This window comes from Diabrotica undecimpunctata, chromosome 9, assembly GCF_040954645.1.
Source record: "Diabrotica undecimpunctata isolate CICGRU chromosome 9, icDiaUnde3, whole genome shotgun sequence".
In the NCBI taxonomy this organism is placed as follows: Eukaryota; Metazoa; Arthropoda; class Insecta; order Coleoptera; family Chrysomelidae; genus Diabrotica; species Diabrotica undecimpunctata.
Genome location: NC_092811.1, coordinates 68600675 through 68624575, shown reverse-complemented (window position 1 = coordinate 68624575; position 23901 = coordinate 68600675). Strand labels below are relative to the sequence as shown.

The 23901-nt window shown below is 36.1% G+C and overlaps 3 protein-coding genes across 3 annotated transcripts; all 3 read right to left on the bottom strand.

The window, feature by feature from the left end:
* Window positions 1–978: 978 nt before the first annotated feature.
* On the bottom strand, window positions 979–1551 carry LOC140451074 (uncharacterized). Its single transcript, XM_072544793.1, has one exon. The coding sequence runs from the start codon at window positions 1549–1551 to the stop codon at window positions 979–981; it is 573 nt and encodes a 190-aa protein (XP_072400894.1).
* Window positions 1552–2173: 622 nt separating this feature from the next.
* Window positions 2174–3736, bottom strand: LOC140451073 (uncharacterized). The gene has a single exon (XM_072544792.1). It carries the CDS (start codon window positions 3734–3736, stop codon window positions 2174–2176), a length of 1563 nt encoding a protein of 520 aa, XP_072400893.1.
* Window positions 3737–3754: 18 nt separating this feature from the next.
* Window positions 3755–4483, bottom strand: LOC140451072 (uncharacterized). Its single transcript, XM_072544791.1, has one exon. The coding sequence runs from the start codon at window positions 4481–4483 to the stop codon at window positions 3755–3757; it is 729 nt and encodes a 242-aa protein (XP_072400892.1).
* Window positions 4484–23901: the final 19418 nt, after the last annotated feature.

The window sequence follows — 23901 nt, the reverse complement described above, 5'->3', positions numbered from 1 at the left end:
TGTGTGTACGTAGGTGTGTATGAGTATGTACGTATGTATGTATGTGCATATGTGTGTAATACACTTGTTTATTACATGCATATGTATACTTACGTATTGTTACCTAATATTACCTAATACCTAGTATTCTTATACGTTATTGTTACCTTGTATACCTATACATTCCATATACTCTCCCCTGGTTCCTTACCGCTCTTAGGTAATACCATCGGCAAGGCCATTTACATATAGGCCCATTTTATATACATTTTTCTTCTGGTTCCTTACCGCTCCTAGCTAAGAACCAGCAACAAAACTTGTTGGCGTAGGTTAGACCATTCTTGTTCTCTTGAATGATTCTGTTCGCCCTTGGAACTGGTGCGCTGGTTTAACTTCGCTAGTGGACTGTATCTCTAGTAAAAATTAAAGGATATGTGCACAGATACCAAATTTATTATCCAAACTCTTATAACAAAATAATATCGACTGCCATCTCTTAACCTATTTTTTCGACCGACTGTCACTCTCGGCTGGCGGGTTTCAACTCTTCTCTTTTTCGGCAAGACATGAAGTGTCAACCGCCAATACAGCTAAGGCCCCGTTTACAAATGCGCGGCAAATTTAAATAATTCTCATTATTTTACATTTCTGAACATGCCCCCAGCCTTGAAAGACAATCTTTCAGCAAATATGAACTATGCAAAAATAAAAAGTATATATAACATTATAAATCAAATAAACATTGAAATACAATCATGTTACAAAAAAACATTGTCCGTCTCGATTGGCAATAGACAAATTTTTGCCACGGCCCGTTTATAAATTCCATTAACAATTTTAATCGATACCACTCGCACTATATTGTCCTTTCCAGGGTGTAACTTGACGATCCGTCCTAGATTCCACTTGTACGAAGGCAAGTTGTCATCTTTGATTATGACCATAGATCCCTCCTTGACACTAGCTGCATTAGTTTTCCACTTAGTGCGTTGTTGTAGCTCACGAGTAACGAGTCCAAAAGTGTTGTTTACACTGTTCAAGTTGCTCAAAATGGGACAGCATCGTCTTTGAAACAGCTTCAACATTTGGGTATGGTATGGAATTTATCGGACGACCAATAAGGAAATGTGCGGGCGTAAGTACATTGACATCGTTTGGATCTGAGGAAAGAGGTTTGAGTGGTCGAGCATTCAAAATTCCCTCAATTTGCGTTACAATTATATAAAAACTTTCGAAAGTAAGCAAACGATTGTACATAATTCTAATTTGATGATACTTAACACTTTTAACCCCGGCCTCCCACAGTCCACCTTGATGCGGAGAATAAGCTGGTATAAAATGCCAATTGATTCCCTGATTAACACCCAATTCCGTTTGTAAAGTAGATTGGTTGCATTTAAGAAAAGAACTAAGATCTTTCAATTTATTGTTCGCTCCAACGAAGTTACTGCCATTATCACTGTAGATGGCAGATGGTTTGCCTCGGCGAGTAATAAAGCGCTGTAATACTTCTAAAAATGCGGATGTGGTCAGTTCAGTGGCTACCTCTAAATGTACTGCCTTTGTTGCCATACAAACAAAAAGACAAAGATAGCTTTTGAAAACCTTGCAACCATGACCCTTACGATCCTTTATCATGAATGGACCTGCATAGTCAACTCGTGTATGATTAAAAGGAAAAGTTTGAGAAACTCGTGATGATGGTAATTGACCCATTAATGGTGTACAAATTGTCGGTTTACATCGAAAACATGTAACACATTCTCTGACAATTTTTCTTACTAAATTTCTACCTGATATGGGCCAGTATTTTTCGCGAATGACTAATAACATTAGCTGCGGTCCCGAGTGACCTAATTGTTGATGAAATTTGTGACAAATAAGGTAAGTTATTTTGTGATTTGAAGGAAGAATTATTGGATGACACTTATCGAATGGAAAAGAAGAATTTTGTAGTCTTCCACCTACAAGAATGATGCCCTTTTGAAGAAATGGTGTCAAACTTAGAAGTCGACTCTTCCTGTCTACCCTACCTAGTTTTAACAGATCATCGATTTCAGTCGAAAAGACTTCCCGATGTACAAGTGATATTACCATATCTAGTGATGATTTATTTCGATTAAGGAGAGATCACCTTGAACTCTTTCTTGTTTGGGTTTTCTGCAATTAGAAATAAATCTTAAACAATAAGCTGTTACACGCTGAAGTTTTTGTAAGCTAGAAAATTTTTCAAATGGAAATAAATGAACTGGTTGTCTCTGAAGAAATGTGTAGATTTTTCGAACTTCAAGAAGGGACTAAGATTAGATATATCTTGTGGCCACTTATCTGGAGCTTGTTTTAACCAGGGCGGTCCACTAAACCAATGTGAATTCTGAAATAAATTAGCTGAAGTCATACCTCGTGTAAGAATATCAGCTGCATTTGTTGCTGTGGGTATATATCTCCATTTATCTACATTTGTGAGAGATTGAATTTGAGCTATACGATTCCCCACAAAAACTTGTAACATATGAGGAGAAGTTTTAATCCATGCTAGTGTAACTGTGGAGTCGCTCCACAGATAGTAATCATCAATTGAGATTGTTAACGATTTAACAACTTTCTGAAATAATTCTGCTAACAAGAGCGCAGCACATAATTCCAACCTTGGAATGCTGATGGTTTTTAATGGTGCAACCCTTGTTTTGGACGTAAGTAAACTAGTTTGAATAGTGTTATTTGAATCAGTGGACCGTACATAGATACATGCACCATAGGCAGACTGAGACGCATCAGCAAACCCATGAATTTCAACATGTACTCGATCCATACAAACAACATGTCTAGGAATTTGGAGTGAGTTCAGTTCTTTGAGATCTGTTCTTATAGAAATCCATTTATTGCGAATGTCTAGTGGAACCTCTTGATCCCAAGATAAATGTAAAGACCAAAGCGATTGAAGCAATATTTTTGCTTTAATAATTAAAGGACTAATTAAAATTAATGGATCAAAGATCTTTGCTATTTCGGATAAGATAAGTCGTTTAGTGAATTTTGTAACTTGGGGTAACGCTACCTTCATAGAAAAGACATCCTCGTTTGCTGACCAATAAAGCCCTAACACCTTTGACGCTTCTGAAGAGCCAAAATAAAATTCATCAAATTCTTGTGTATGCTGAATATTTGTGAATACCTCCAAATTGTTTGATTTCCATTTTCTAAGATGAAATCCTCCTGATTTTAATATGTCATCTATTTGTTGGCACAATATGATTCCTGGATTGACTAAATCTGCACCTGTAATTAGATCATCTACAAAGAAATCATTCTTTATGACTCGAGCTGCTTCTGGATTGGATTTTTCATTTTCGATACCTAACTGGACCAGATATCTCGTGGCCAAATATGGACCACTTGCAGTGCCATACACTACTCTGTTGAGCGCATATGTCTGCAGTTCTTCGTTAGGATTGTTTCTCCAAACAATTAATTGCAACGGATGGAACCTTTTGTGTAGCATCACTTGTCTGTACATTTTACAAATGTCTGCACAAATTACTATGTTATGTTCTCTAAACCTTAACATAATTGAATACAATTCATCTTGTACTACTGGACCTATCATTTGAATGGAATTATATGAATGTCCTGAAGATGACAATGCGGAACTATTGAAAACAACACGAAGTTTGGTAGTGTCACTTTCTTCCTTTAAAACACCATGGTGTGGTGAATAATAGGTAATTTGAGTATCACTAGGAGTAAACCATGTCATGTGATTTAATTCTTCATATTACTTCATGAAGTCTGAATACAACTTCTTTAGTTGGGGGTTGACTGCTAGCTTTCTCTCTAAACTGTAAAACTGTTTCATTGCTATGTCCTTTGAGTTCCCTAACCTTGATATTGGTTCCTTTAACGGAACTGATACAATGAATCGACCTGATGTATCACGTTGAACTGTGTTTATGAAATGTTCTTCCACTTGCTGTTCTTCATTTGACAACTGCTTGTTGTCCGGAATGGTGTCTAATTCCCAAAACCTTGCGACCTGTAATTCTAAATCGGTGACTTTCGTAAAATGACATTTGCTATTATTTGATGTTAATTTAGATAATCCAAGTGGACCTGAAATTATCCACCCTAAAACTGTTTTTTGTAGCACTGGTAGATGTTTTCCTAAGTGAATCGTACCTGTACATATGAGATTCCAATAAAAATCTGCACCAATGAGGATATCTATATTTTTGGGTTCATTGAACCTAGCATCTGCTAGTGTTATATTGTTGGGAATCGGTAATGAAGATTTAGAAAAATACCTATTAGGCAACTCATCTGTTATTTGTTGAATAACTAAACACTGAAGAGAACATGAGAACTGATTACTGAGAGACTTAACTGTTACATTACAAGAGGATTGAATCACAGACTGATTCTGTGCAAGTCCTGATACTGACAACTGAACCCTTTGTTGAGTAATCCCTAGGCGATCTGCTAAACCCTTTGATATGAAATTAGACATTGAAGCATTATCTAAAAGTGCTGTACAAATATGCTAATTTCCATGCTTGTCAAATACTTGTACCAAAGCTGTGGCTAATAAGACCTGACCACTTGTAGAAAGATTACAAAAATTCTTGATTATTGTATCTGGTTTAGCTTCCTGATTTGATTCTGAAGCTTGATTTAAAACTTGCAACCCATTAGTGACTGTACTCCTTAGCTGAGTATCTACTGGTACAGTAATGTTAGTATGTCTGTTTTGACAATATGAGGTTGGATTTGCTTCAAGTCCACAATTTTGACTTGAATCCAAATTTATACTCTGAGGATTGTGAGCTGAAGAACAATATATACTACCATAAGCTGTACTTGACTCTTTGCTCTGAGAACCTTGACCAGAAGTATAAAACTGACCTGCTTGTGAACCTATGCTCTGAAAACTTGAGCTGAAGTATTGACTTGATCTGAATGCAAATCTGTGCTCTGAAAATCTTGAGCTGGACCATAAACTTGATCTAAATGCGACCCTGTGTGAACTACATGGGTATATGTTATCGTGGAATCATGCAACAAAGAATTGTGTTTCTCTGGACAGTGCCTACAATGACCATGCTTACAAGTAGTAGCTTAGTGTCCTTGACGAAAACAATTCTCACAAATCTTGAATAAACTTACTTTTTGCCTCCTCTGACTGACTGGCAATTGCAAAAATTCACTACATTTAAATAAAAAATGAGGTTTTTTGCAGTAATAACAAGATAATGTATTCTGCTTATCCTGTTGACCACCTGAACTTACCACAAACGCTTTCTGTTTGAAAGATGAAACCTTGTGCTTGATTTTATGTTTATTGACCTTGTCAATGAAAATTGCTCTATCTGATAAAAATGAAATAAAATCTTCCAGATTAGGAAAATCTGTATTTACTATTTGTTTCTCCCACTCATCAATAGTATCATTATCAAATTTACTAGAGACAATAAATATAATTAATAAATCTGCCAAATGACTTTTATTAACGCCTGAACTTTCTAATGATGCTAGTTTTATTGAGATTAAATCAACAATATCTCTATAGGAGCTTGAAACATCTGGTTTTAATTCTTTTATGTTCACTAAGGATTTTATATGATTGTGAATAATTAATGATTTATCATCATACCTGTCACATAGTGTTTTCCAACTCATAATTTTCGGCTACAAATGCTATGGATTTATTACATTGTGCAGCAGAACCTTTTAGTGATGCACGTAAATAATAAAATTTTTGAATGTGTTCCATGTGATCAGAATTGTGAATTAATGATATAAACAAATCACGAAACTCTAACCATCTCTCAAATAAACCAGTAAATTTTGGCAATTCTATAGTTGGTAAACGAATATTTGATTGACCTTTAACAACAGACATGTTTAATTGTGACTTTTTTGACTCACCTTGTTTTGATAAATGTTCTTTGGCTTCCGAAATCACCCTGTAATATGTATTTTCAAAAGTTAATGTTTCTGATTCATCAAAGCTTTGAGCATCTAAACATTGTAACTCTAATTGTAAAGCTAAAAATTCATTTAATACAAATTGTAATTGATCCAATCTAGTTTGTAACCGAATTGTTTCAGTTTCAGATGTTTTTTCTAATCTCACTGGCTGAAAAAAATCTACAAATCTATTTAATTTACTAATTGCTGCGTTTTTTCTAATTATAAATCTAGCAATTTGAATTTGTAATGCTATTTGAGTTGGCATATTTGGTAATTCTGGATTAACTGTGTTTTCCATCATGTAAATGTACAATCAAGAATAAAAAATGCAAAACCACTCATCCACCTGAATAAATCCAAACAAATTTAAATGACTACTTACAATACCAAATCCTTAGTACTTCAACCTGTGAAGACGACATCCAAATCCTCGCTGTCTGGAAATGAAACCGGCTTCGCCTTGTGGTTGAACTCGTAAAAAAACAGTGGTAGTTGATAAAAAAACTTGAAATCCTTGAACCTTGTCTGCAACTTGCTGCTTCTTTGATGTTTGCTTGTAATAAATTAGGTCACCTCTGGCACTTCAGTAATGTAAAAACATCCGGCGAGAATGATCAAATGTTTTATGTTGGCGTAGGTTAGACCATTCTTGTTCTCTTGAATGATTCTGTTCGCCCTTGTAACTGGTGCGCTGGTTTAACTTCGCTAGTGGACTGTATCTCTAGTAAAAATTAAAGGATATGTGCACAGATACCAAATTTATTATCCAAACTCTTATAACAAAATAATATCGACTGCCATCTCTTAACCTATTTTTTCGACCGACTGTCACTCTCGGCTGGCGGGTTTCAACTCTTCTCTTTTTCGGCAAGACATGAAGTGTCAACCGCCAATACAGCTAAGGCCCCGTCTACAAATGCGCGGCAAATTTAAATAATTCTCATTATTTTACATTTCTGAACAAAACTTTATTATTAATTCAGGCAGCGCAAGGCATCTCTAAGTTTCGTTCGCTAACTGAACACGTACGGGGGTGTCTTGACGAAGAATGGGTGGTTTTTAGTTGGTAGGCAGGGCAACAGAGAGGCATCCGTTTGCAGGACCTCCTCTACATAGGGGGAAATGGGCTCAGATGTTTTCCTCTGCTCTGAATCCAACACACACCGAGCAATGGTATGGTGTTTAGAACATTTCCACCCTCATAAAAAAAAAATATTAAGAGGAAAATTAGATTATAAAGACCATTTGAACAAAATGAAAATAAAAAATTGACAAACTATATTTATGAACATTCACAAAATTTAGAACAATTATCAGATATGATAAACAAGAAATTAACACTGAAACAAACAAAAAACTTAAATAAGGCAGATATAAATAAAACTCAAGAAATAAAACCAGATCTGAATAAACCTCAATACAGACAAAAATGTAATGAATCACGAGCACAGAAAGCATCTCAACTTTATAAAGAAATTATTAACCCAAAATTAATAAAAGATAATAAAGTAAAATCAGATAATAAAATTTCTCACTTACCAATGCTTAAGCCACAACGTTTTGTTACAGACAATATAAGAAGCAATGAAGCTAATATTAATAACTATAATATTATTCCTCCAGTGGAACAAACATTTGACCCTGAAACTAGAGAAATCAAGAATCCCATATTACATGTGCCATTAGAAAATTGCAAATTAATTACTGATAAGCATACTTTTATATAACATACAGTGTGGAAACCACTTTTGTTAACTTTTAAATTTAAATGTGCGCTTTTTAAACATAAATTTAAATGTAGAGGGTGATCCACGCAAGTCTGGCATAGTCCATAATCCTTATTTTTTATGAAACAACAGATTGAGTTTGTCTCAATTAACTCATCGTATTAATTTGTATTTCGGCTTTAGTGTTCCTTTATTATAGAAGTTAATTGTAAAACTTAATTTTTAAAGTGTAATAAAGTTTTTAAAAAAGAAGACGTCGAAACAAATTATTTATTTCGTTTAAGTGAACTAAGACGATATGCACCACTTTACACAGAGCATCCTAAGAGCAAAAGTCACTGTTAGACACCCTTGTAAATAGTAAGCAGCAGGTAGACTGAAACGCAATACTCTGGCAGTATTGGATTTTAGAAAGCAACTTACAAATTACAGAAGAACTGGAAGAAAAGTGATTGAAAATACTAACAAAAAATGGCTAAGCTCAGAGGAACAAATTTAAATGGCCAAAGATACACAAAATCTCAAGTGAGTATTCGGGCTAGCTTCAATGCACTGAATATTGGCTTTAGAAATATAAAAAAACAGATAGCTGAGGTACTGAACTGATGGAAACAAGAAATAAAATGAGACCTGTTAATACCAAAACGTAATACAACCAGATAAGGCCACTGGAAATAGATCGATATGAAGAGGACGATAAGTAGAGAAGAAGAAGGGCGCCAACTCAACAATAGTTGAGATTTTTCAAGGTAACAAATGACAGGAAATAAATGACACTGAATATACTCACCCGAAATACAAAATAGTCAATACTAACCTTGTCTTGCTATATTATATACTGGTTAGTAGAAACTGAAATAAAAAGCCAAAATACTAATGACAAATATAGTTATAATAAATATGTTGTATTTATTATACCCCTCAATTTCTTGAGGGGTATTATTAATGCAATTTTAATTGAATTAATTTAATTAGTAGCGTAACAGCTACAAGACACCCAGACGACTTACAGTTAGGAACTATTACTACGAACCAGCCCAGTTAATTTGAAATAATAAACAGCTAAACATCCAAAATAATAAACAGATGGATTCCAGAATAATACACACATGGAAAAAGTGACAAGAAAACACATGAAAAAGTGATACATAGCCATCAACCAAGATACATAGCTATCAACAAATAATAAACACACAAACTACTAGTAGTAGGAAGCGTTGTACCATACAAGGTACGTAGGGAATATTTCACGGTACGACATCGAAGGAGTGGTCTAAGAACGGCAACGTTTGAGCACGTCCTTCGGTGAAGGGCCTTAGATAGGCAAACCAGGTCCCAGTATCTCGCTGTCCCTGCACCTTTCCTGGGAGGAACAAGACTTCTTTCTCCCAGTGGGGTTCTCCCTTTACCGCTTTGTGAGTCTGCCAGTGCCTATAAGCAAAGGCAAAGCAACCAAACAGCTCGTCCTACCTAAAAAACCTAAGCCCAATTCCTTTCCCACGAATGGGGCGGCGCCGCCTCCCAGCGACCTCCGACTCGCGAGCAGGAGATTCCATCTGCTCGGGAGAGGCCCCATTCGCAAAGACAACCACACTTGTTGAGTCATGCAATCGCAGAGGAGGAACTAAGAGTATCCTCTAAAACAAAGGAGCTCATCGAAGAAGGGCTCCTTAAATTCCCAGGCACGTTTTCGAAAACCTTCAAATTTATTTATTCTGTCCCATCCAACTCTTTACGCGACCTTGACCAGCCACATTCTAGAGACGAGTCGGTCCAATACAATAAAGAGTACCCACAACTCCTAACTCCCAGAAGGAGCTTCTCAGGGTAAGACTCCGATGCATCATCTACAAAATCAGCCCCAAATGCAAAGACATCGCACACGAACAAGGTCAAGATTAGCTACTTCCAGCACTAGAGAATAACGCGTGCATTCCACCGACAAACCACCCAAAAAGCTCCTACCTCTTCCTCTTCTGCCAATTTAAAAACCAACACTTCTCATTCTAGCCAACAAGCTTCCACCAGCCAGCAAAACATCGACAGAGATAGCGAAGTACCTGTCACTTCTGCAAGATCTGCATAAAAGCAATCTCCAACAACCAACTCAACTAACAAAGGAAATTCTTTCAGCTTGTGATCACACAACCTAAGATTCGTCAATAAATATCAAGTCGCATACCTTGAAGCACACAAAACAGTAGAGCTCAAGGACATAACAAAAGGTTTCAAAATAGGACTGGTGATCCAAACATTTTTATTGAAGCAAATAACTTCAAATCCTAAGTTTTGTTCGTAGCTATTATTTTGTATTAATTTTAACATACTTATTTGATAAGTAGTTGTTCTTCCTGATCTAAAACCTTGTTATTCTTCAATCACTTTGTTATCATAAGTTATTAATCTTTTCCTAATAATTTTTGCAAGTATTTTATAGACTACTTCTAATAGCGCTGTACATCTATAGGTTTCGCATTCCGCAAATAGTAGTGCGATATTTAACAGAAGAAGACAGGAACAAAAATAAAATTATCTACTTTGACAATTTTTATACCACAGTGAAATTATTAGAGAAGTTAAAGGGAGAGAATACATTAGCCTGTGGAACGATAAGAACTAACCGCAAATATTTACCACCTAAAATGAAAGAAGAAAAAATGCTTAAAAAAGGTGAATACGATTTTAGAATTTCTAACACAGGGATATCATATTTCAAATCATGGAAAGATAATCGTGTGGTCAGTATTGCTTCAAATTTCCACGGCTCCGAAGCTACCAAAGTCAAAAGAAAACAACGTGATGGTACAATAACCGAAGTAGATGCTCCTACTAGTATTAAAGACTATAATAAATCAATGGGAGGTGTAGACTACCATGATCAATTGCGACAATGCTATGGTTTAGATCGGAGGTCCAGAAAATGGTGGCAACGTATCTTTTGGGCGTGTATCGAAATTACATTCGTAAATGCGTTTGTAATTGCAAAAAAAGTGTTAGATGAACATCCCACCAACTTATTACAGTTTCGAAGGGATCTTATCAGAAGCCTTTGCTACCTATCTCCACACAGAAAAAGAAAATCTATTCCTTCAACAGGTACTCCATCAAAGAAACGACGTTATGATTATAGCGTGCCTTCTGGAATAAGGCTAACTCAAGTTGGAAGTCACTGGCCAAAGTTTGTGGAAAGAGGCGGTAGATGCGAAGTATGCAGCTCAAAAGCTATCCAGTCAAAACCTAATTGTATTTTTGTAAATAAAAGTATTGTGCCTAAAATTTTTACTGACATACAGATTTTCCCAGCGGTACTTGCGAGTACCACCAATATATTTTTTGTAAAAATACATCTATAGACTATTTTGTGAACTATAATACTTTAATAATTATTTTAAAACAGAAAACAATAAAAAACTGTTTAACATTCAAGCAGAAATGTTCTTGGGATTTTAAGAGGTTACAAGTGCTGGTACGCTCACGTACCGCTGGTAATGAAAGGGTTAATGTGGAGATGGCCCTTCATTGTTCGGGGTGAGAATTTCATTTTGACACATTGGATTATCACATTCCTTAATACATGGGCTACAGTATGTATAAATACATTCAACAAACATAATTAATATTTCCTTCCTATTTCTTTAGCACAATGAATACCAATTCAAGAACCGCCTTGATGCTGCGCCTAGTTCGCGAGGCTAATTCCTTGCAATACAAAGTAGCAAAGGAGGGTGATCATTCTATAACGTCAAAAATTGAATTTGATGGCCCTGGTTACATTGAGTGCATGGAAGGCGTAAGTGGTAAGTGCATATCTAAGTACTAATAATCAGAGATCTTTCGAAACCATAACATCGGATGTACAGATTAAGTTTAACTCTGGCATTTTTTCTTTTGTAGGCACAAGAGAGTCTATAAATCCTGAAATCATATCCAACAAAATTTATTCTAAGACTGATACCCGTATAGAAAGACATGGCATTGAACATTTTGAGACTGGAGTCAACTATGGAAAATCATAGAATGGAACTTGTTCAGACGACTGGTGACCCTGATGCCAACATCCATTTGACTATCCTCCGAAATCACGAAAAAGATCCAAATTCGGCAGAAAAACGCTCGAAGAAAATGCGCAAATTTAAGAGAACTAGAGAAACTGCTAAGAAATTGCGGAACAAAGGTAAAGTCTACACATCAGTGGCTACTGGAAAATTAGTGAAAGGAAGAAAAATGGGACCAACATGTACTGAGAAATGTACTTTTAAATGTGGAACAAAAATTAAACCAGAGGTGCGTGAAATTTTATTCAATAATTATTGGGAACTTGGCAATTTGGAAGCTCAACGAAGCTTCCTCGCTTAATCAATGTCGGTTATTGCCCCAAAAGTCAGGTATACGAATAAGGAGAATTCTAGAAAACTGAACAATGCGTTTCACTTTTTTCACTTAGGGAAAAAGCATAGAATCTGTAAGACGTTTTTCATGAATACCCTTGGCATATCAGACAGGCCTATTCGAACGGTGCTTGGAAAATTGAATCAAAATGGCTTCTTGGAACCAGATCTAAGAGGTAAATATAATAACCGAAAACGAGTAGATCCTCATATCAAGCAATCAGTAAGGGACTTTATCAAGGACATTCCAAGGGTTGAAAGCCAGTATGCAAGATCAAAAACGACGAGGGACTATATTTACAGCGGAAAAAGTTTAGCCGATATTCACCGAGACTACGTCCAGAAGCAGACAGGAGAAGGCAAAAAATTTGTGAACTTGCAACCGTTTTCAAGAATTTTTAATTATGAATTCAATATTTCTTTTTTTATACCCAAGAAAGGCCAGTACAATTTATGCGACGCTTTCAAAAATTCACCAGAAGATAAAGAAATTGCCGAAAATTTCGGGGAACATCAGTACCAGAAAGTACTAAGTAGAATGAGCAAGAAAATTAATAAAGACAAAGGAAAGGCAGATCAAAATTTCATTGTGTGTTGCTTTGATTTACAAGCCGTGATGCCCTGCCCAATTGGCGAAGCATCAATATTTTACTACAAATCGCAAATCAATTCCTATAATTTTACTACCACTAACATAATTTCTGGTGATACCAAGTGCTATTTTTGGCATCAAGGTGAGGGAAACAGAGGGGCCAATGAAATTGCTTCATGCGTTTAGGATTATTTGAAAGATTTGAGCACAAAACATGGCAATGACTGCCTTGAGGTCACTTTTTACAGTGACAACTGCTGCGGACAAAATAAAAATAGATTTGTTATAGCTATGTTTAATTTTGCGTTCAGTACACTAAAAATTAAGGCAATTAACCATAAATTTCTTATTTGCGGCCATACGCAAAACGAAGGAGACGCAGTTCATTCTGTCATAGAGAAACAGGTAAAGCGACACCTAAAATGTGGACCGATTTATATACCTCAGCAATATGTGACTCTAACTAGAGAAGCAAAGAAGACCGGAAAACCATTTGAAGTGAAAGAAATGTCTCATGCAGATTTTTATGATTTCAAGGGACTCCAAAAACAAATCAGTACCAACTTTGATGTTGATGAAGCTGGCTAGAAGCATAAGCTTACTGAAATCAAGATTGCAAGGTACGAAAGGCCGGTCTACTACTTAATAGCTACTTCGTACGAAGACGTAGATGAAATGAAAAAAGTTTTCTTCAAACAGCGACAAAGCAACAAAAAACCTGTCAAATTATTACTGTCTCATGCATACAAGAAAAAAAATGATATTGACGAAAGGAAAAAACGTGATATTGAAGACTTGCTTAGTCAGCGAGTCATTCCCGAAGCTTATGGTCATATTTTAAGAACTATTTTAAAGTCATGAATCATCTTATCATTTTAAACAATATTTAGTGTTTATTACAGTGTTTAGTGTTTTAGAATAATATCCTCATTTGTATATTTATAAAATGACAAATTTAGTGTATTAAATACAGTACAATATATTGACCAATATTTTACAATTTTGCAGTTTTATTTCATTTAATGTTCAAGCAAACGATGTCTATCTTAATGAATTAATACAGGTTCATAGGCCCTAAGCCTAGAATTTTAATTATGGGCGCCTCAGCAATAGCGCCTTATCATATTTTAAGGGTGAATTTCAGGGTAAAACAATGTCAATAACTGAAAATAAATACAAGCATTACATAGCTACATATATAGTCAACATCAGTGCAGAATTTGGTTAACTTAGATACTATAGTTCCAGAGAAAAAAATGAAAAGTTCACATAAAATTTTGTTTCTACTCCCCTTACAACTACTAAAAGAAAAGAACTATTAGCAGCTGTCAAAGATCAGAAAGGAGATGTAATATCTACAGGGGAGCCAACTTATTGGCCAACTGATAGGAATAAAATACCAGATTTACTAGATTTCTTCATAATTAAAAATATCTCATCCAATTACTTGGACATTTGTGAATGATGGGATATGAACTCCGATCATTCACCCATAATTCTAACCATGAGTGATATGGTTATTAGAAAAGAGAACAACCCAACCTTAACTAATAAGCTCACAGACTGGGAAAGTTTTAAAGTAACTCTTGAAGAAAGATCATTTTAGCCGTGCCATTAAAGACAATTGAACAGATAGATCAAGAATTAGATCTATTTGTCAAAGATATTCAAGATTCAGCATAGAATTGCACTCCCATACTGAAAACAAAAGTTAAAGGGAATAACTACCGTAAAGAAATTCGTGAATTAATAAAAGAAAAAAGAAAATGGCAGCAAACGAGAGCCCCTCGAGACAAAACTAACCTAAACAATGCCAGCCAGCAACTTAAAAGAGAAATCCAGAAAATTAAGAATGAATCTATTAAATCTTATCTGGAAGAGCTAACAAATGACAGCAGCACAGAGTACTCGCTTTGGAAAGCTACAAAAAGAATTAAAAGGCCAATATTACATTCTCCTCCAATAAAACTGGTAGACGGTAGTTGGGTTAGAAATAATCAGCAGAAGGCAGAGAGATTTGCCACTCATCTAGAGAACACATTTAAGTTGCAAGATGAACAAGACGATGACCAGGATTGGCCCGAACCAAAGCAAATAGATGAGAATATCAAGCCAACTTCCCCAAAAGAAGTAGCTGAGTTAATTAAAGAACAAATCGACCCAAATAAAGCACCAGGTTATGACCTCATTACCGGAAGACTGCTAAAAAATCTACCAAGAAAAGCTATCGTAAAATTAACAAATTTAATAAATGCTGCCTTTAGACTACAATATGTTCCAGAATTATGGAAGATAGCTGAGGTGATCATGATACCAAAACCTGGGAAACCCCCCAATGAGGTGACATCATATAGACCAATATCACTCCTACCTGTGATGTCCAAGGTGTTTGAAAAACTCCTCCTGCGAAGAATCCTACCAATAATTGAAGAAAAGAAAATAATTCCAGATCATCAATTTGGATTTAGAAATAAGCATTCGACAATTGACCAGGTGCATAGAATAACTGCTATAATTGAAAGATCATTAGAGAAAAGAAAAGTCTGTTCTGCAACCTTCCTAGATTTGACACAGGCGTTTGATAAAGTCTGGCATAAGGGTTTGATACATAAACTTAAATCCTTCATGCCTAAACAATATTCAAATATATTACAATCATATCTAGCGAACAGACATTTTAGAGTTAAACAAGAAGATGCATACACTGATTTCAAGGATATTGAAGCAGGTATTCCACAAGGGAGTGTATTAGGTCCAGTCCTATACCGAATATACACGTGTGATATACCTGAACTAGAAGACGACACCATAGCTACTTTCGCAGATGACACTGCTGTCTTAGCGGTAAGTGACTCCGTCGAAGAAGCTACAGAAAAACTACAAAATTTAATAAATAAAATCCATGAATGGACCAAAAAATGGAAAATTAAGCTGAATGAGAATAAATCAGTCCATATAAATTTTACCAATAAGAGAATTAATAATATTCCAATTAGAATAAATGATGTCCAAGTGCCTATTGCAACATCAGCAAAGTACTTGGGGATCACTCTTGATGCGAAACTTCGCTGGAAAGCTCACGTGAAGAAGAAAATAAAAGAACTAATCATCCGCTACAAGAAAATGTATTGGTTGATGGGAAGACATTCCTCTCTATCCATAAATAATAAACTCCTAATCTATAAACAAATACTGAGACCAGTATGGACCTATCGTCACCCTAGAGTTACACTATTGTATGTCTCAATTTTTTCATTTCCGAGATATTAGTGTAACAATGTTGTATGTTCATTAAACTTTATTTTTCTAAAGTTACAGAGATGTATCTTAACTATGGCGATGTAGACAACCAGAAATACAAGAGTGTATGGAAGTGAAACTGTGTTTTTGCAGTTGCGTAGTTGTATGTGTCACTTACACTCTTGTGTCACGCAGCATTTGTGCAACATAAGTGTATGGGTCACATACAAGTAGATAGATAGTGTTCCTTCTGGAGCGGAAGTGACGTCACACGTCGATCGTCAAGCGTACGTATCCTCATGGGTCAAGGCCACGCCCCCTCGTGACGTAGGAACGTGTCTAGGGTCTCGAGGCCACGCCCCTCGACCAATGGTGACGTAGGAACGTACCTCGTGTCTCTAGACCACGCCCCCTCGGCCAATGGTGGCGTAGGCACGTCCCCCCATGTCTTGCTGACCAATGGTGGACGTTCTCGTGACGTCGGAACGTGTCGTCGACCAATGGCAGCATAGCAGCGTCAGTGGTGGGAATAGCAACACCCCCAGCGACCAATGACAGCTCAGAATTTGAATAAACATCATAGAAATGGCGGTATAGCGATGAGGGACCAATGGTGACATAGTAACGCCCTCCTCGTGACGTCGGAACGTGTCGTCGACCAATGACAGCATAGCAGCGTCAGTGGTGGGAATAGCAGGCCAATGGTGGCATAGTAACGCCCTCCTCGTGACGTCGGAACGTGTCGTCGACCAATGACAGCATAGCAGCGTCAGTGGTGGGAATAGCAGGCCAATGGTGGCATAGTAACGCCCTCCTCTTGACGTCGGAACGTGTCGTCGACCAATGACAGCATAGCAGCGTCAGTGGTGGGAATAGCAGGCCAATGGTGGCATAGGAACGTCCCCCAATGTCTTGCTGGCCAATGGAGGACGTCCTCGTGACGTCGGAACGTGTCGTCGACCAATGACAGCATAGCAGCGTCAGTGGTGGGAATAGCAGGCCAATGGTGGCATAGGAACGTCCCCCAATGTCTTGCTGACCAATGGTGGACGTCCTCGTGACGTCGGAACGTGTCGTTGACCAATGGCAGCATAGCAGCGTCAGTGGTGGGAATAGCAACACCCCCAGCGACCAATGACAGCTTAGAATTTGAATAAACAACATAGAAATGGCGGTATAGCGATGAGGGACCAATGGTGACATAGTAACACCCTCCTCGTGACGTTAGAACGTTTTCCTCGACCAATGATGCCACAGAAACGTGTCCTCGACCAATGGTGGACATCCTCGTGACGTTGGAGGCCAATGGTGTGCATCAACGGCCAATGAGAAAGACGTGCATCGACTAATGGTGGAGTCGTACCACAATATTAACGAAAAGACGCCCCCAGTCCCCCCCATTCCCCCGAAAAGACGCCCCCAGTCCCCCCATTCCCCCCGAAAAGACGCCCCCCCAATAATAACGAAGCTACACGTCAACGTAACCAATGAGAACGATGTTCAATCGCTGGTCGGTGACTGCGTTCTATGAATTGACAAAGAGAAGAAGACGAATGACAGACAAAGAGAGCAATTTTTCCTCGTATTTTTTTGTAATTAAAACCTACAACCATTAGCGTAAAACTTCTAAATTTTTTCAATTTATATTTTACGAGTTACCTCGTATATATTTTATCGATTACCATAATAACAAAAATCGTTTATTTTTCAATTTATACTTTACATGATCAGTTGAAATCTTTATAAAATAGATCTTGCTACTGAGAATAATGACATCATCGGATACGCCGGCTATTAAAAATTTCTCACGCGATCACGATATATAGCCGGAAAACACGTGCACATTCCAATTCCATTATTTAATGTGAGATAAAATATATTCGCATGGAGGCAGGAAACAGGTGCACAATCCGGTCTATTTAATAATTAAGCCCGGCATGTGATGCATAAATGAATAGTCTTACGAAATATTGCGCAACATAGTTTTAGCGTGGGAGAGGCAGTTAGATAAAGAGCAGATGCTCTACATATCATCAGTTCAATTCTGATCATCCTTCAGACAAGTTGTGTGTTTTGTGCAGCGTCAGCAATTATACAAAGTACCGTTCGGAGAAGTTCTGTGTTTGTGAAGTGCCGGCAATTATATATACAAAAGTAAGTGTTATAATACTTAACCTTTTTTATATCATTTAGAATTCATCATTATCGTTACTAATTTCCAATTCTTAATAATTTTTCTGATTTAAACATTTTATTCAAATTACTTGGTTATATTCTCTGTTCTAAAAAAAATGTTTGTAAATAGTGCGGTATTTGTAATTTTTGTTTCTATGAAAGTTTTGTTAGTTAAAACTATTTCATTGTTAAATTAAAAAATATACATATTATAATAGATAGAATTTTTGTAAAATAATATTGCTACTCAAAGATATTTCACTGTTAAATTAAGAAATTGCTAGTCAAAGATATGTTACTGTTAAATTAAGAAAATACATATTGTTGCAGATGGACCTAAAAAAGATTAATGCATCCTCTCTGCTTACAGAGAAGACAATCAAGCCAATTAGAAAGCTGAACAGCCTACCCGTAGGAGTACCCCAGAAGATAATTGCGGCAAGAGAAGTCGATACGAAATTTGGGGAATCCATCCTTATTGAATTAGAAAAGGAGGTGACGTTCTTGCCGCAAAGGGTGGTTAAACTCTACAGGCCGCATTTAGAACATTTCAGCGAGGGAAAGTACAGCTTGGTGTTCCGAGGAAACGTTGCCACTGGAAAGGTGCAGCCAGCCGCCACGTTTGAAATAATAGAAAATTAGAGGATTAAAAAAAATTGGTGAGTTTTTCATTTATTGATTTATTGCTTTAGCTAAATTACGGCAACTACAGACAAACGCGGGGCATTTAAAGACAATTAAATCGGAAATTCAAAATTTCGGTCTTCGCGTGGGTGGTGGAATTACTAAACATCATCGGGTTAAATGGGAAGATGTAAATTCTGCATTCAAGAGTAGAATCAGAACAGGTATAATTATTAATCTAGGACACAAAGATTTAATGCAATTTTTCGGGGATTGTTTTAAGTTATTTAGAATTCGAATTAAAAACATTTTAAAAAAATTAAATATGATAAAATGTAATATGACATTATGTGGAGAATTTATTAGAAAATCAAATCAAGGAGGTGATATTAACCAATTTAAATATTTTAATACCAAAAACGAAGCCATAGACGCAGGAACGGACTTGGTTTTATGGTTTCACACAAACATAGTCGATAAATTAATGTCTAAGCTATCGGAATTTGAAGAAACGGGATCAGGGTGGGCTTTGAAAAAAATAGTTTCTTTAGAAGTCAATATAAATAAATATGAAGTGGGAAATGGAGCTTCGTCTTCATCAGACTACCAGAACCAATCCAAAAGAAGCACGCATGTATTAATGTCAAAAACGATGATGAAGCATGCTTTTTTTGGAGCATAGTTTCAGCGATTTATCCAGCTAAATGCAGTTCAGATCGTACATCTTCATATCCACATTATGCGACTGTCTTAAATATCGATGGGCTAGAGACACCTATGACTATAAAAGGTATTTCAAAATTTGAAAAGTTAAATAATATTTCTGTAAACGTGTACGGGTTAGAAATTAATGTTGCTAAAGAGAGAACATTTTACGTAACAACGCCGGTAAGGCTATGCAAAACCAAATTAACTAAACATGTAAATTTATTGATTGTACAAGATAAATATTTTCCAAAATTGAATGACTACGAAGCACCTATGGCTCACGATGAATCTGTAGAAATTAAGTATCATTATTGCATGATTAAAGATATGTCTCGACTTATGTCCAGGCAGTTAAGTAAGAACCGTAATAAAAAATTTTTATGTGATAGGTGTTTGAATTATTTTAGTAGTTTTGACAGATTAAATGATCATGCAAAATACTGTGAGAAAATTAATGAATGTAAAGTTTCTTTTCCATCATATCAGAATGTTGAATTTAAAAATCATATTTATAAACAAACAACTCCTTTTGTAGTCTATGCCGATTTTGAGTCAATGTTGAACAAAGTTAAAAACAGTCCATTAAAATGCAAAACAATTAAGTATCAGCAGCATAAAGCCTTTAGTGCAGGTTATTACGTAAAATGCTCTTACGATGAATCTCTGTCGTTTTACCGAAGTTACGCAGGTGAAGATTGCATGGAGTGGTTTGCCAAGGAAATGACGTTGTTGGCGGCATTTGTGCAAGGAAAAATTAAAGATATTGTACCTGTGAATGTCACACCCAGTTTTAATGCATCTAATTGTCACATTTGCGAAAAAACGTTTTTAGATAAGGATGTAATTGTTCGTGATCATGACCATTTTACCGGAGATTTTCGAGGATTCGCACACCAAGTGTGTAACTTAAATTTCAAAAAACTTTTCGTTGTCCCAATTTTTTTTCATAATCTTAGCGGCTACGATTCGCATATGATGATTAGAGATCTAGCGAAAAATGGTAGTATCAGCTTACTACCAATAAATAAGGAAAAGTATATTTCATTTACAATATACGATTCTGAGGTCAGTATTAGGTTGAGGTTCGTTGATTCACTGAGATTTTTAAATTCATCATTGGACAAGTTGGCTGCCACATTGCAACCTGAGGATTTAAGATATTTAGCTAGCGAATTTCCAAATACCACTCCCGAACAAATGGAATTATTGAAACGAAAAGGCATATTCCCATACGAATATATTGATTCTTTCAATAAATTGAATGAAACGCAACTACCAAACCTTGCGTTTTTCTAAAAAGAAAAACGCAAGAGAATGCAGCGATTACCGCACCATTAGCTTAATGTCTCATACGCTAAAGTTACTACTTAAAGTCATCCATAACCGAATATATCACAAACTGGACATAGACGTTAATAATACACAATTTGGTTTCCGCAAAGGCCTAGGAACACGTGAAGCTCTTTTTTCACTTAATATACTAATACAAAGATGCCTGGACGTCAATCAAGATATATACGCATGTTTTATTGACTATAATAAAGCATTCGATAAAGTACGACATGAACATTTAATGAATGTCCTGAAATCAAAGAAGATTGACTACAACGACCTCAGGATCATATCAAATTTATACTATAAACAGCGAGCAAAAGTACGTGTTAACGAACAGCTGTCAGAAGAAATTGAAATTAGATGTGGAGTAAGACAGGGATGCGTATTGTCGCCAATTCTTCAACGCCAATTCGTCAACGCCTACTCCGAAGAGGTCCTGAAAAAAGCTCTTGAGGGTGAAACAGCTGGAATAAAGGTAAATGGAGTTCCCATTAACAACATTAGATATGCGGACGACACTGTGATTTTAGCCGAAAACATTGAAGATCTTCAGAGACTGGTGACCAGAATAGCAGAGTATGGAAAAGAGTATGGTCTAACAATGAATGTCAAGAAGACGAAATTTATGAGAATATCGAAAACTCAAAGAAATAACGAGAGTCTTCTAATAAACGAAACCAACGTCGAACAAGTGGACAAATATGCATACCTGGGAACAATGATTAACTCCACAAATGATTATAATCAGGAGATAAAAATAAGAATAGAAAAGGCTAGAGCAAATTTCAACAAAATGAGAAGAGTTCTATGTACCAGGGATTTAAAACTGGAACTAAGAGTTAGGTTGGCGAGGTGCTATGTTTTTTCGACCTTATTTTATGGAATGGAATCTTGGACCTTGACTGCTACATCAATGAAAAAACTGGAATCATTTGAGCTGTGGGTGTACAGAAGAATTCTGAAAATATCATGGACAGAACACGTCACAAACAAAGAGGTTCTGAGAAGGATGAACAAAGAAATGGAAATTTTAAATTCAATAAAAACAAAAAAATTGGAATATCTCGGACATATTACACGTGGAGAGAAATACACCTTGCTCCAACTGATCATGCAGGGAAAGATCCAAGGAAAGAGAAGCATAGGGAGGCGTAGAATGTCATGGCTGCGTAACCTGAGAGAGTGGTACGGATGTACATCAAATGAACTTTTCAGAGCAGCCGTCTCAAAAGTTCGAATAGCTATGATGATTGCCGAACTCCGCCGCGGAGATGGCACTTGAAGAAGACAGCTCATTATCGGGTGAACACATCTCCAAAAATATGTATCATCATGCTCAGAATGTTTGGCAGTCATTCGGTATTAAAAATATTTTGGAATATAGTATGTTGTACATGAAAACTGATATTATGTTACTGACTTGCATTTTTGAAAATTTTTGACAAAAATGTCGAAGTACATACAGTCTTGATCCTGCATGGTACTATACCATGCCTGGATTTTCTTGGGATGCAATGCTTAAATATACTGGATGTAAACTTGAACTGCTGAATGATATCGATAAAATCATGTTTATTGAGAAAGCTATCCGAGGTGGTATAAGTCAAGTAAGTAATCGGTATTCTGAGGCAAATAACAAATACATGCATAATTATGATCCATCAAAGCCTAGTAAATATGTGCTATATTTAGATGTCAACAATTTGTATGGTTGGGCAATGTCTCAATTCTTACCATATGGGGGTTTCGAGTGGGTCGATACCAATATTGATGTCTTGTCTATTCCTGACGATGGAGATACAGGATACATACTACAAGTGGATTTGGAATACCCAGAACACTTGCATGACTTACATCGAGATTTACCGTTTTGTTGCGAACATCGTGTGCCACCAAGAAGTAAGCTTCCAAAACTTATGACCACCTTGTACCATAAAAAAGAGTACACTTTGCACTATCGCAATCTAAAACAAGCTCTGAATGCAGGACTCAAACTAACAAAAATCCATAAAGTGTTGAAATTCAAACAGAGCGCTTGGCTTAAGCCATATATCGATCTTAATACAAAATTGCGAACTGCAGCAACTACAGCATTTGAAAAAGACTTGTACAAGTTAGCCAACAACGCCATATTTGGTAAAACGATGGAAAACATTAGGAAACATCGCATTGTAAAACTCGTATCAAAATGGGATGGAAGATATGGAGCTAAAAATTTGATTGCTAGTCCACGATTTCATAATAGAACTGTGTTTAATGAAAATTTAATGGCAATCGAACTTAACAAAACAGAGCTCATTTTCAACAAACCATTGTATATCGGCATGTGAATTTTAGATATATCCAAAGTGTGTATGTACGATTTTCATTATAACTTTATGCTACCATATATGGGAGTTGAAAATTGTAAGCTAATGTATGGGGACACTGATAGTTTTATCTATGAATTAAAATGTGATGACGTTTACAGAGATGTTATTAAAGCAAATTTATCCAAATTAGATACATCAGACTATTCTGAGAATAATATTTATGGAATACCTCAAGTCAACAAAAAAGTTCTCGGAATGATGAAAGATGAGGCAAACGGCCGCATTATGACTCATTTTGTCGGACTTAGATCTAAAATGTATTCGTTTAAGATTAGTACGACGGATGAGGATCGAAATGCATTGTGGGATAAATACAAGAATAATATGGATGATGCCAATATTGAAAGACTTGCAAATAATTTAGGCGTCACAAAAAAATCTAAGGGTGTAAAATATTCAACGGTAAAAAATGACATTACTTTCGATGATTATGTTAAGTGTTTAAACGAATTTACAACTAAAAGTGTTTCCCAATCAACGTTTCGTTCCTACGCCCATGATCTTTTTACAATAACACAAGAAAAAATTGCATTCCGTATGAAAGTCCGTATGACGATAAACGTTACTTGCAACAAAATTCTCATGACACTTTACCTTGGGGTCATTATGAAACCACAATGATTGAGTAAAAACAAAAATTAATAAATGAAAACATACCCAATTTTTTTTTTTTTTTTTTTTTTTTTTTTTTTTTTTTTTTTTTTATAGCTTTATCAATCTCCACAGGAAAATGGACCGGCTATTTTTAAATGAATATGTAGATCGATAATTGTAATTTTGTTAAAATCAATTTG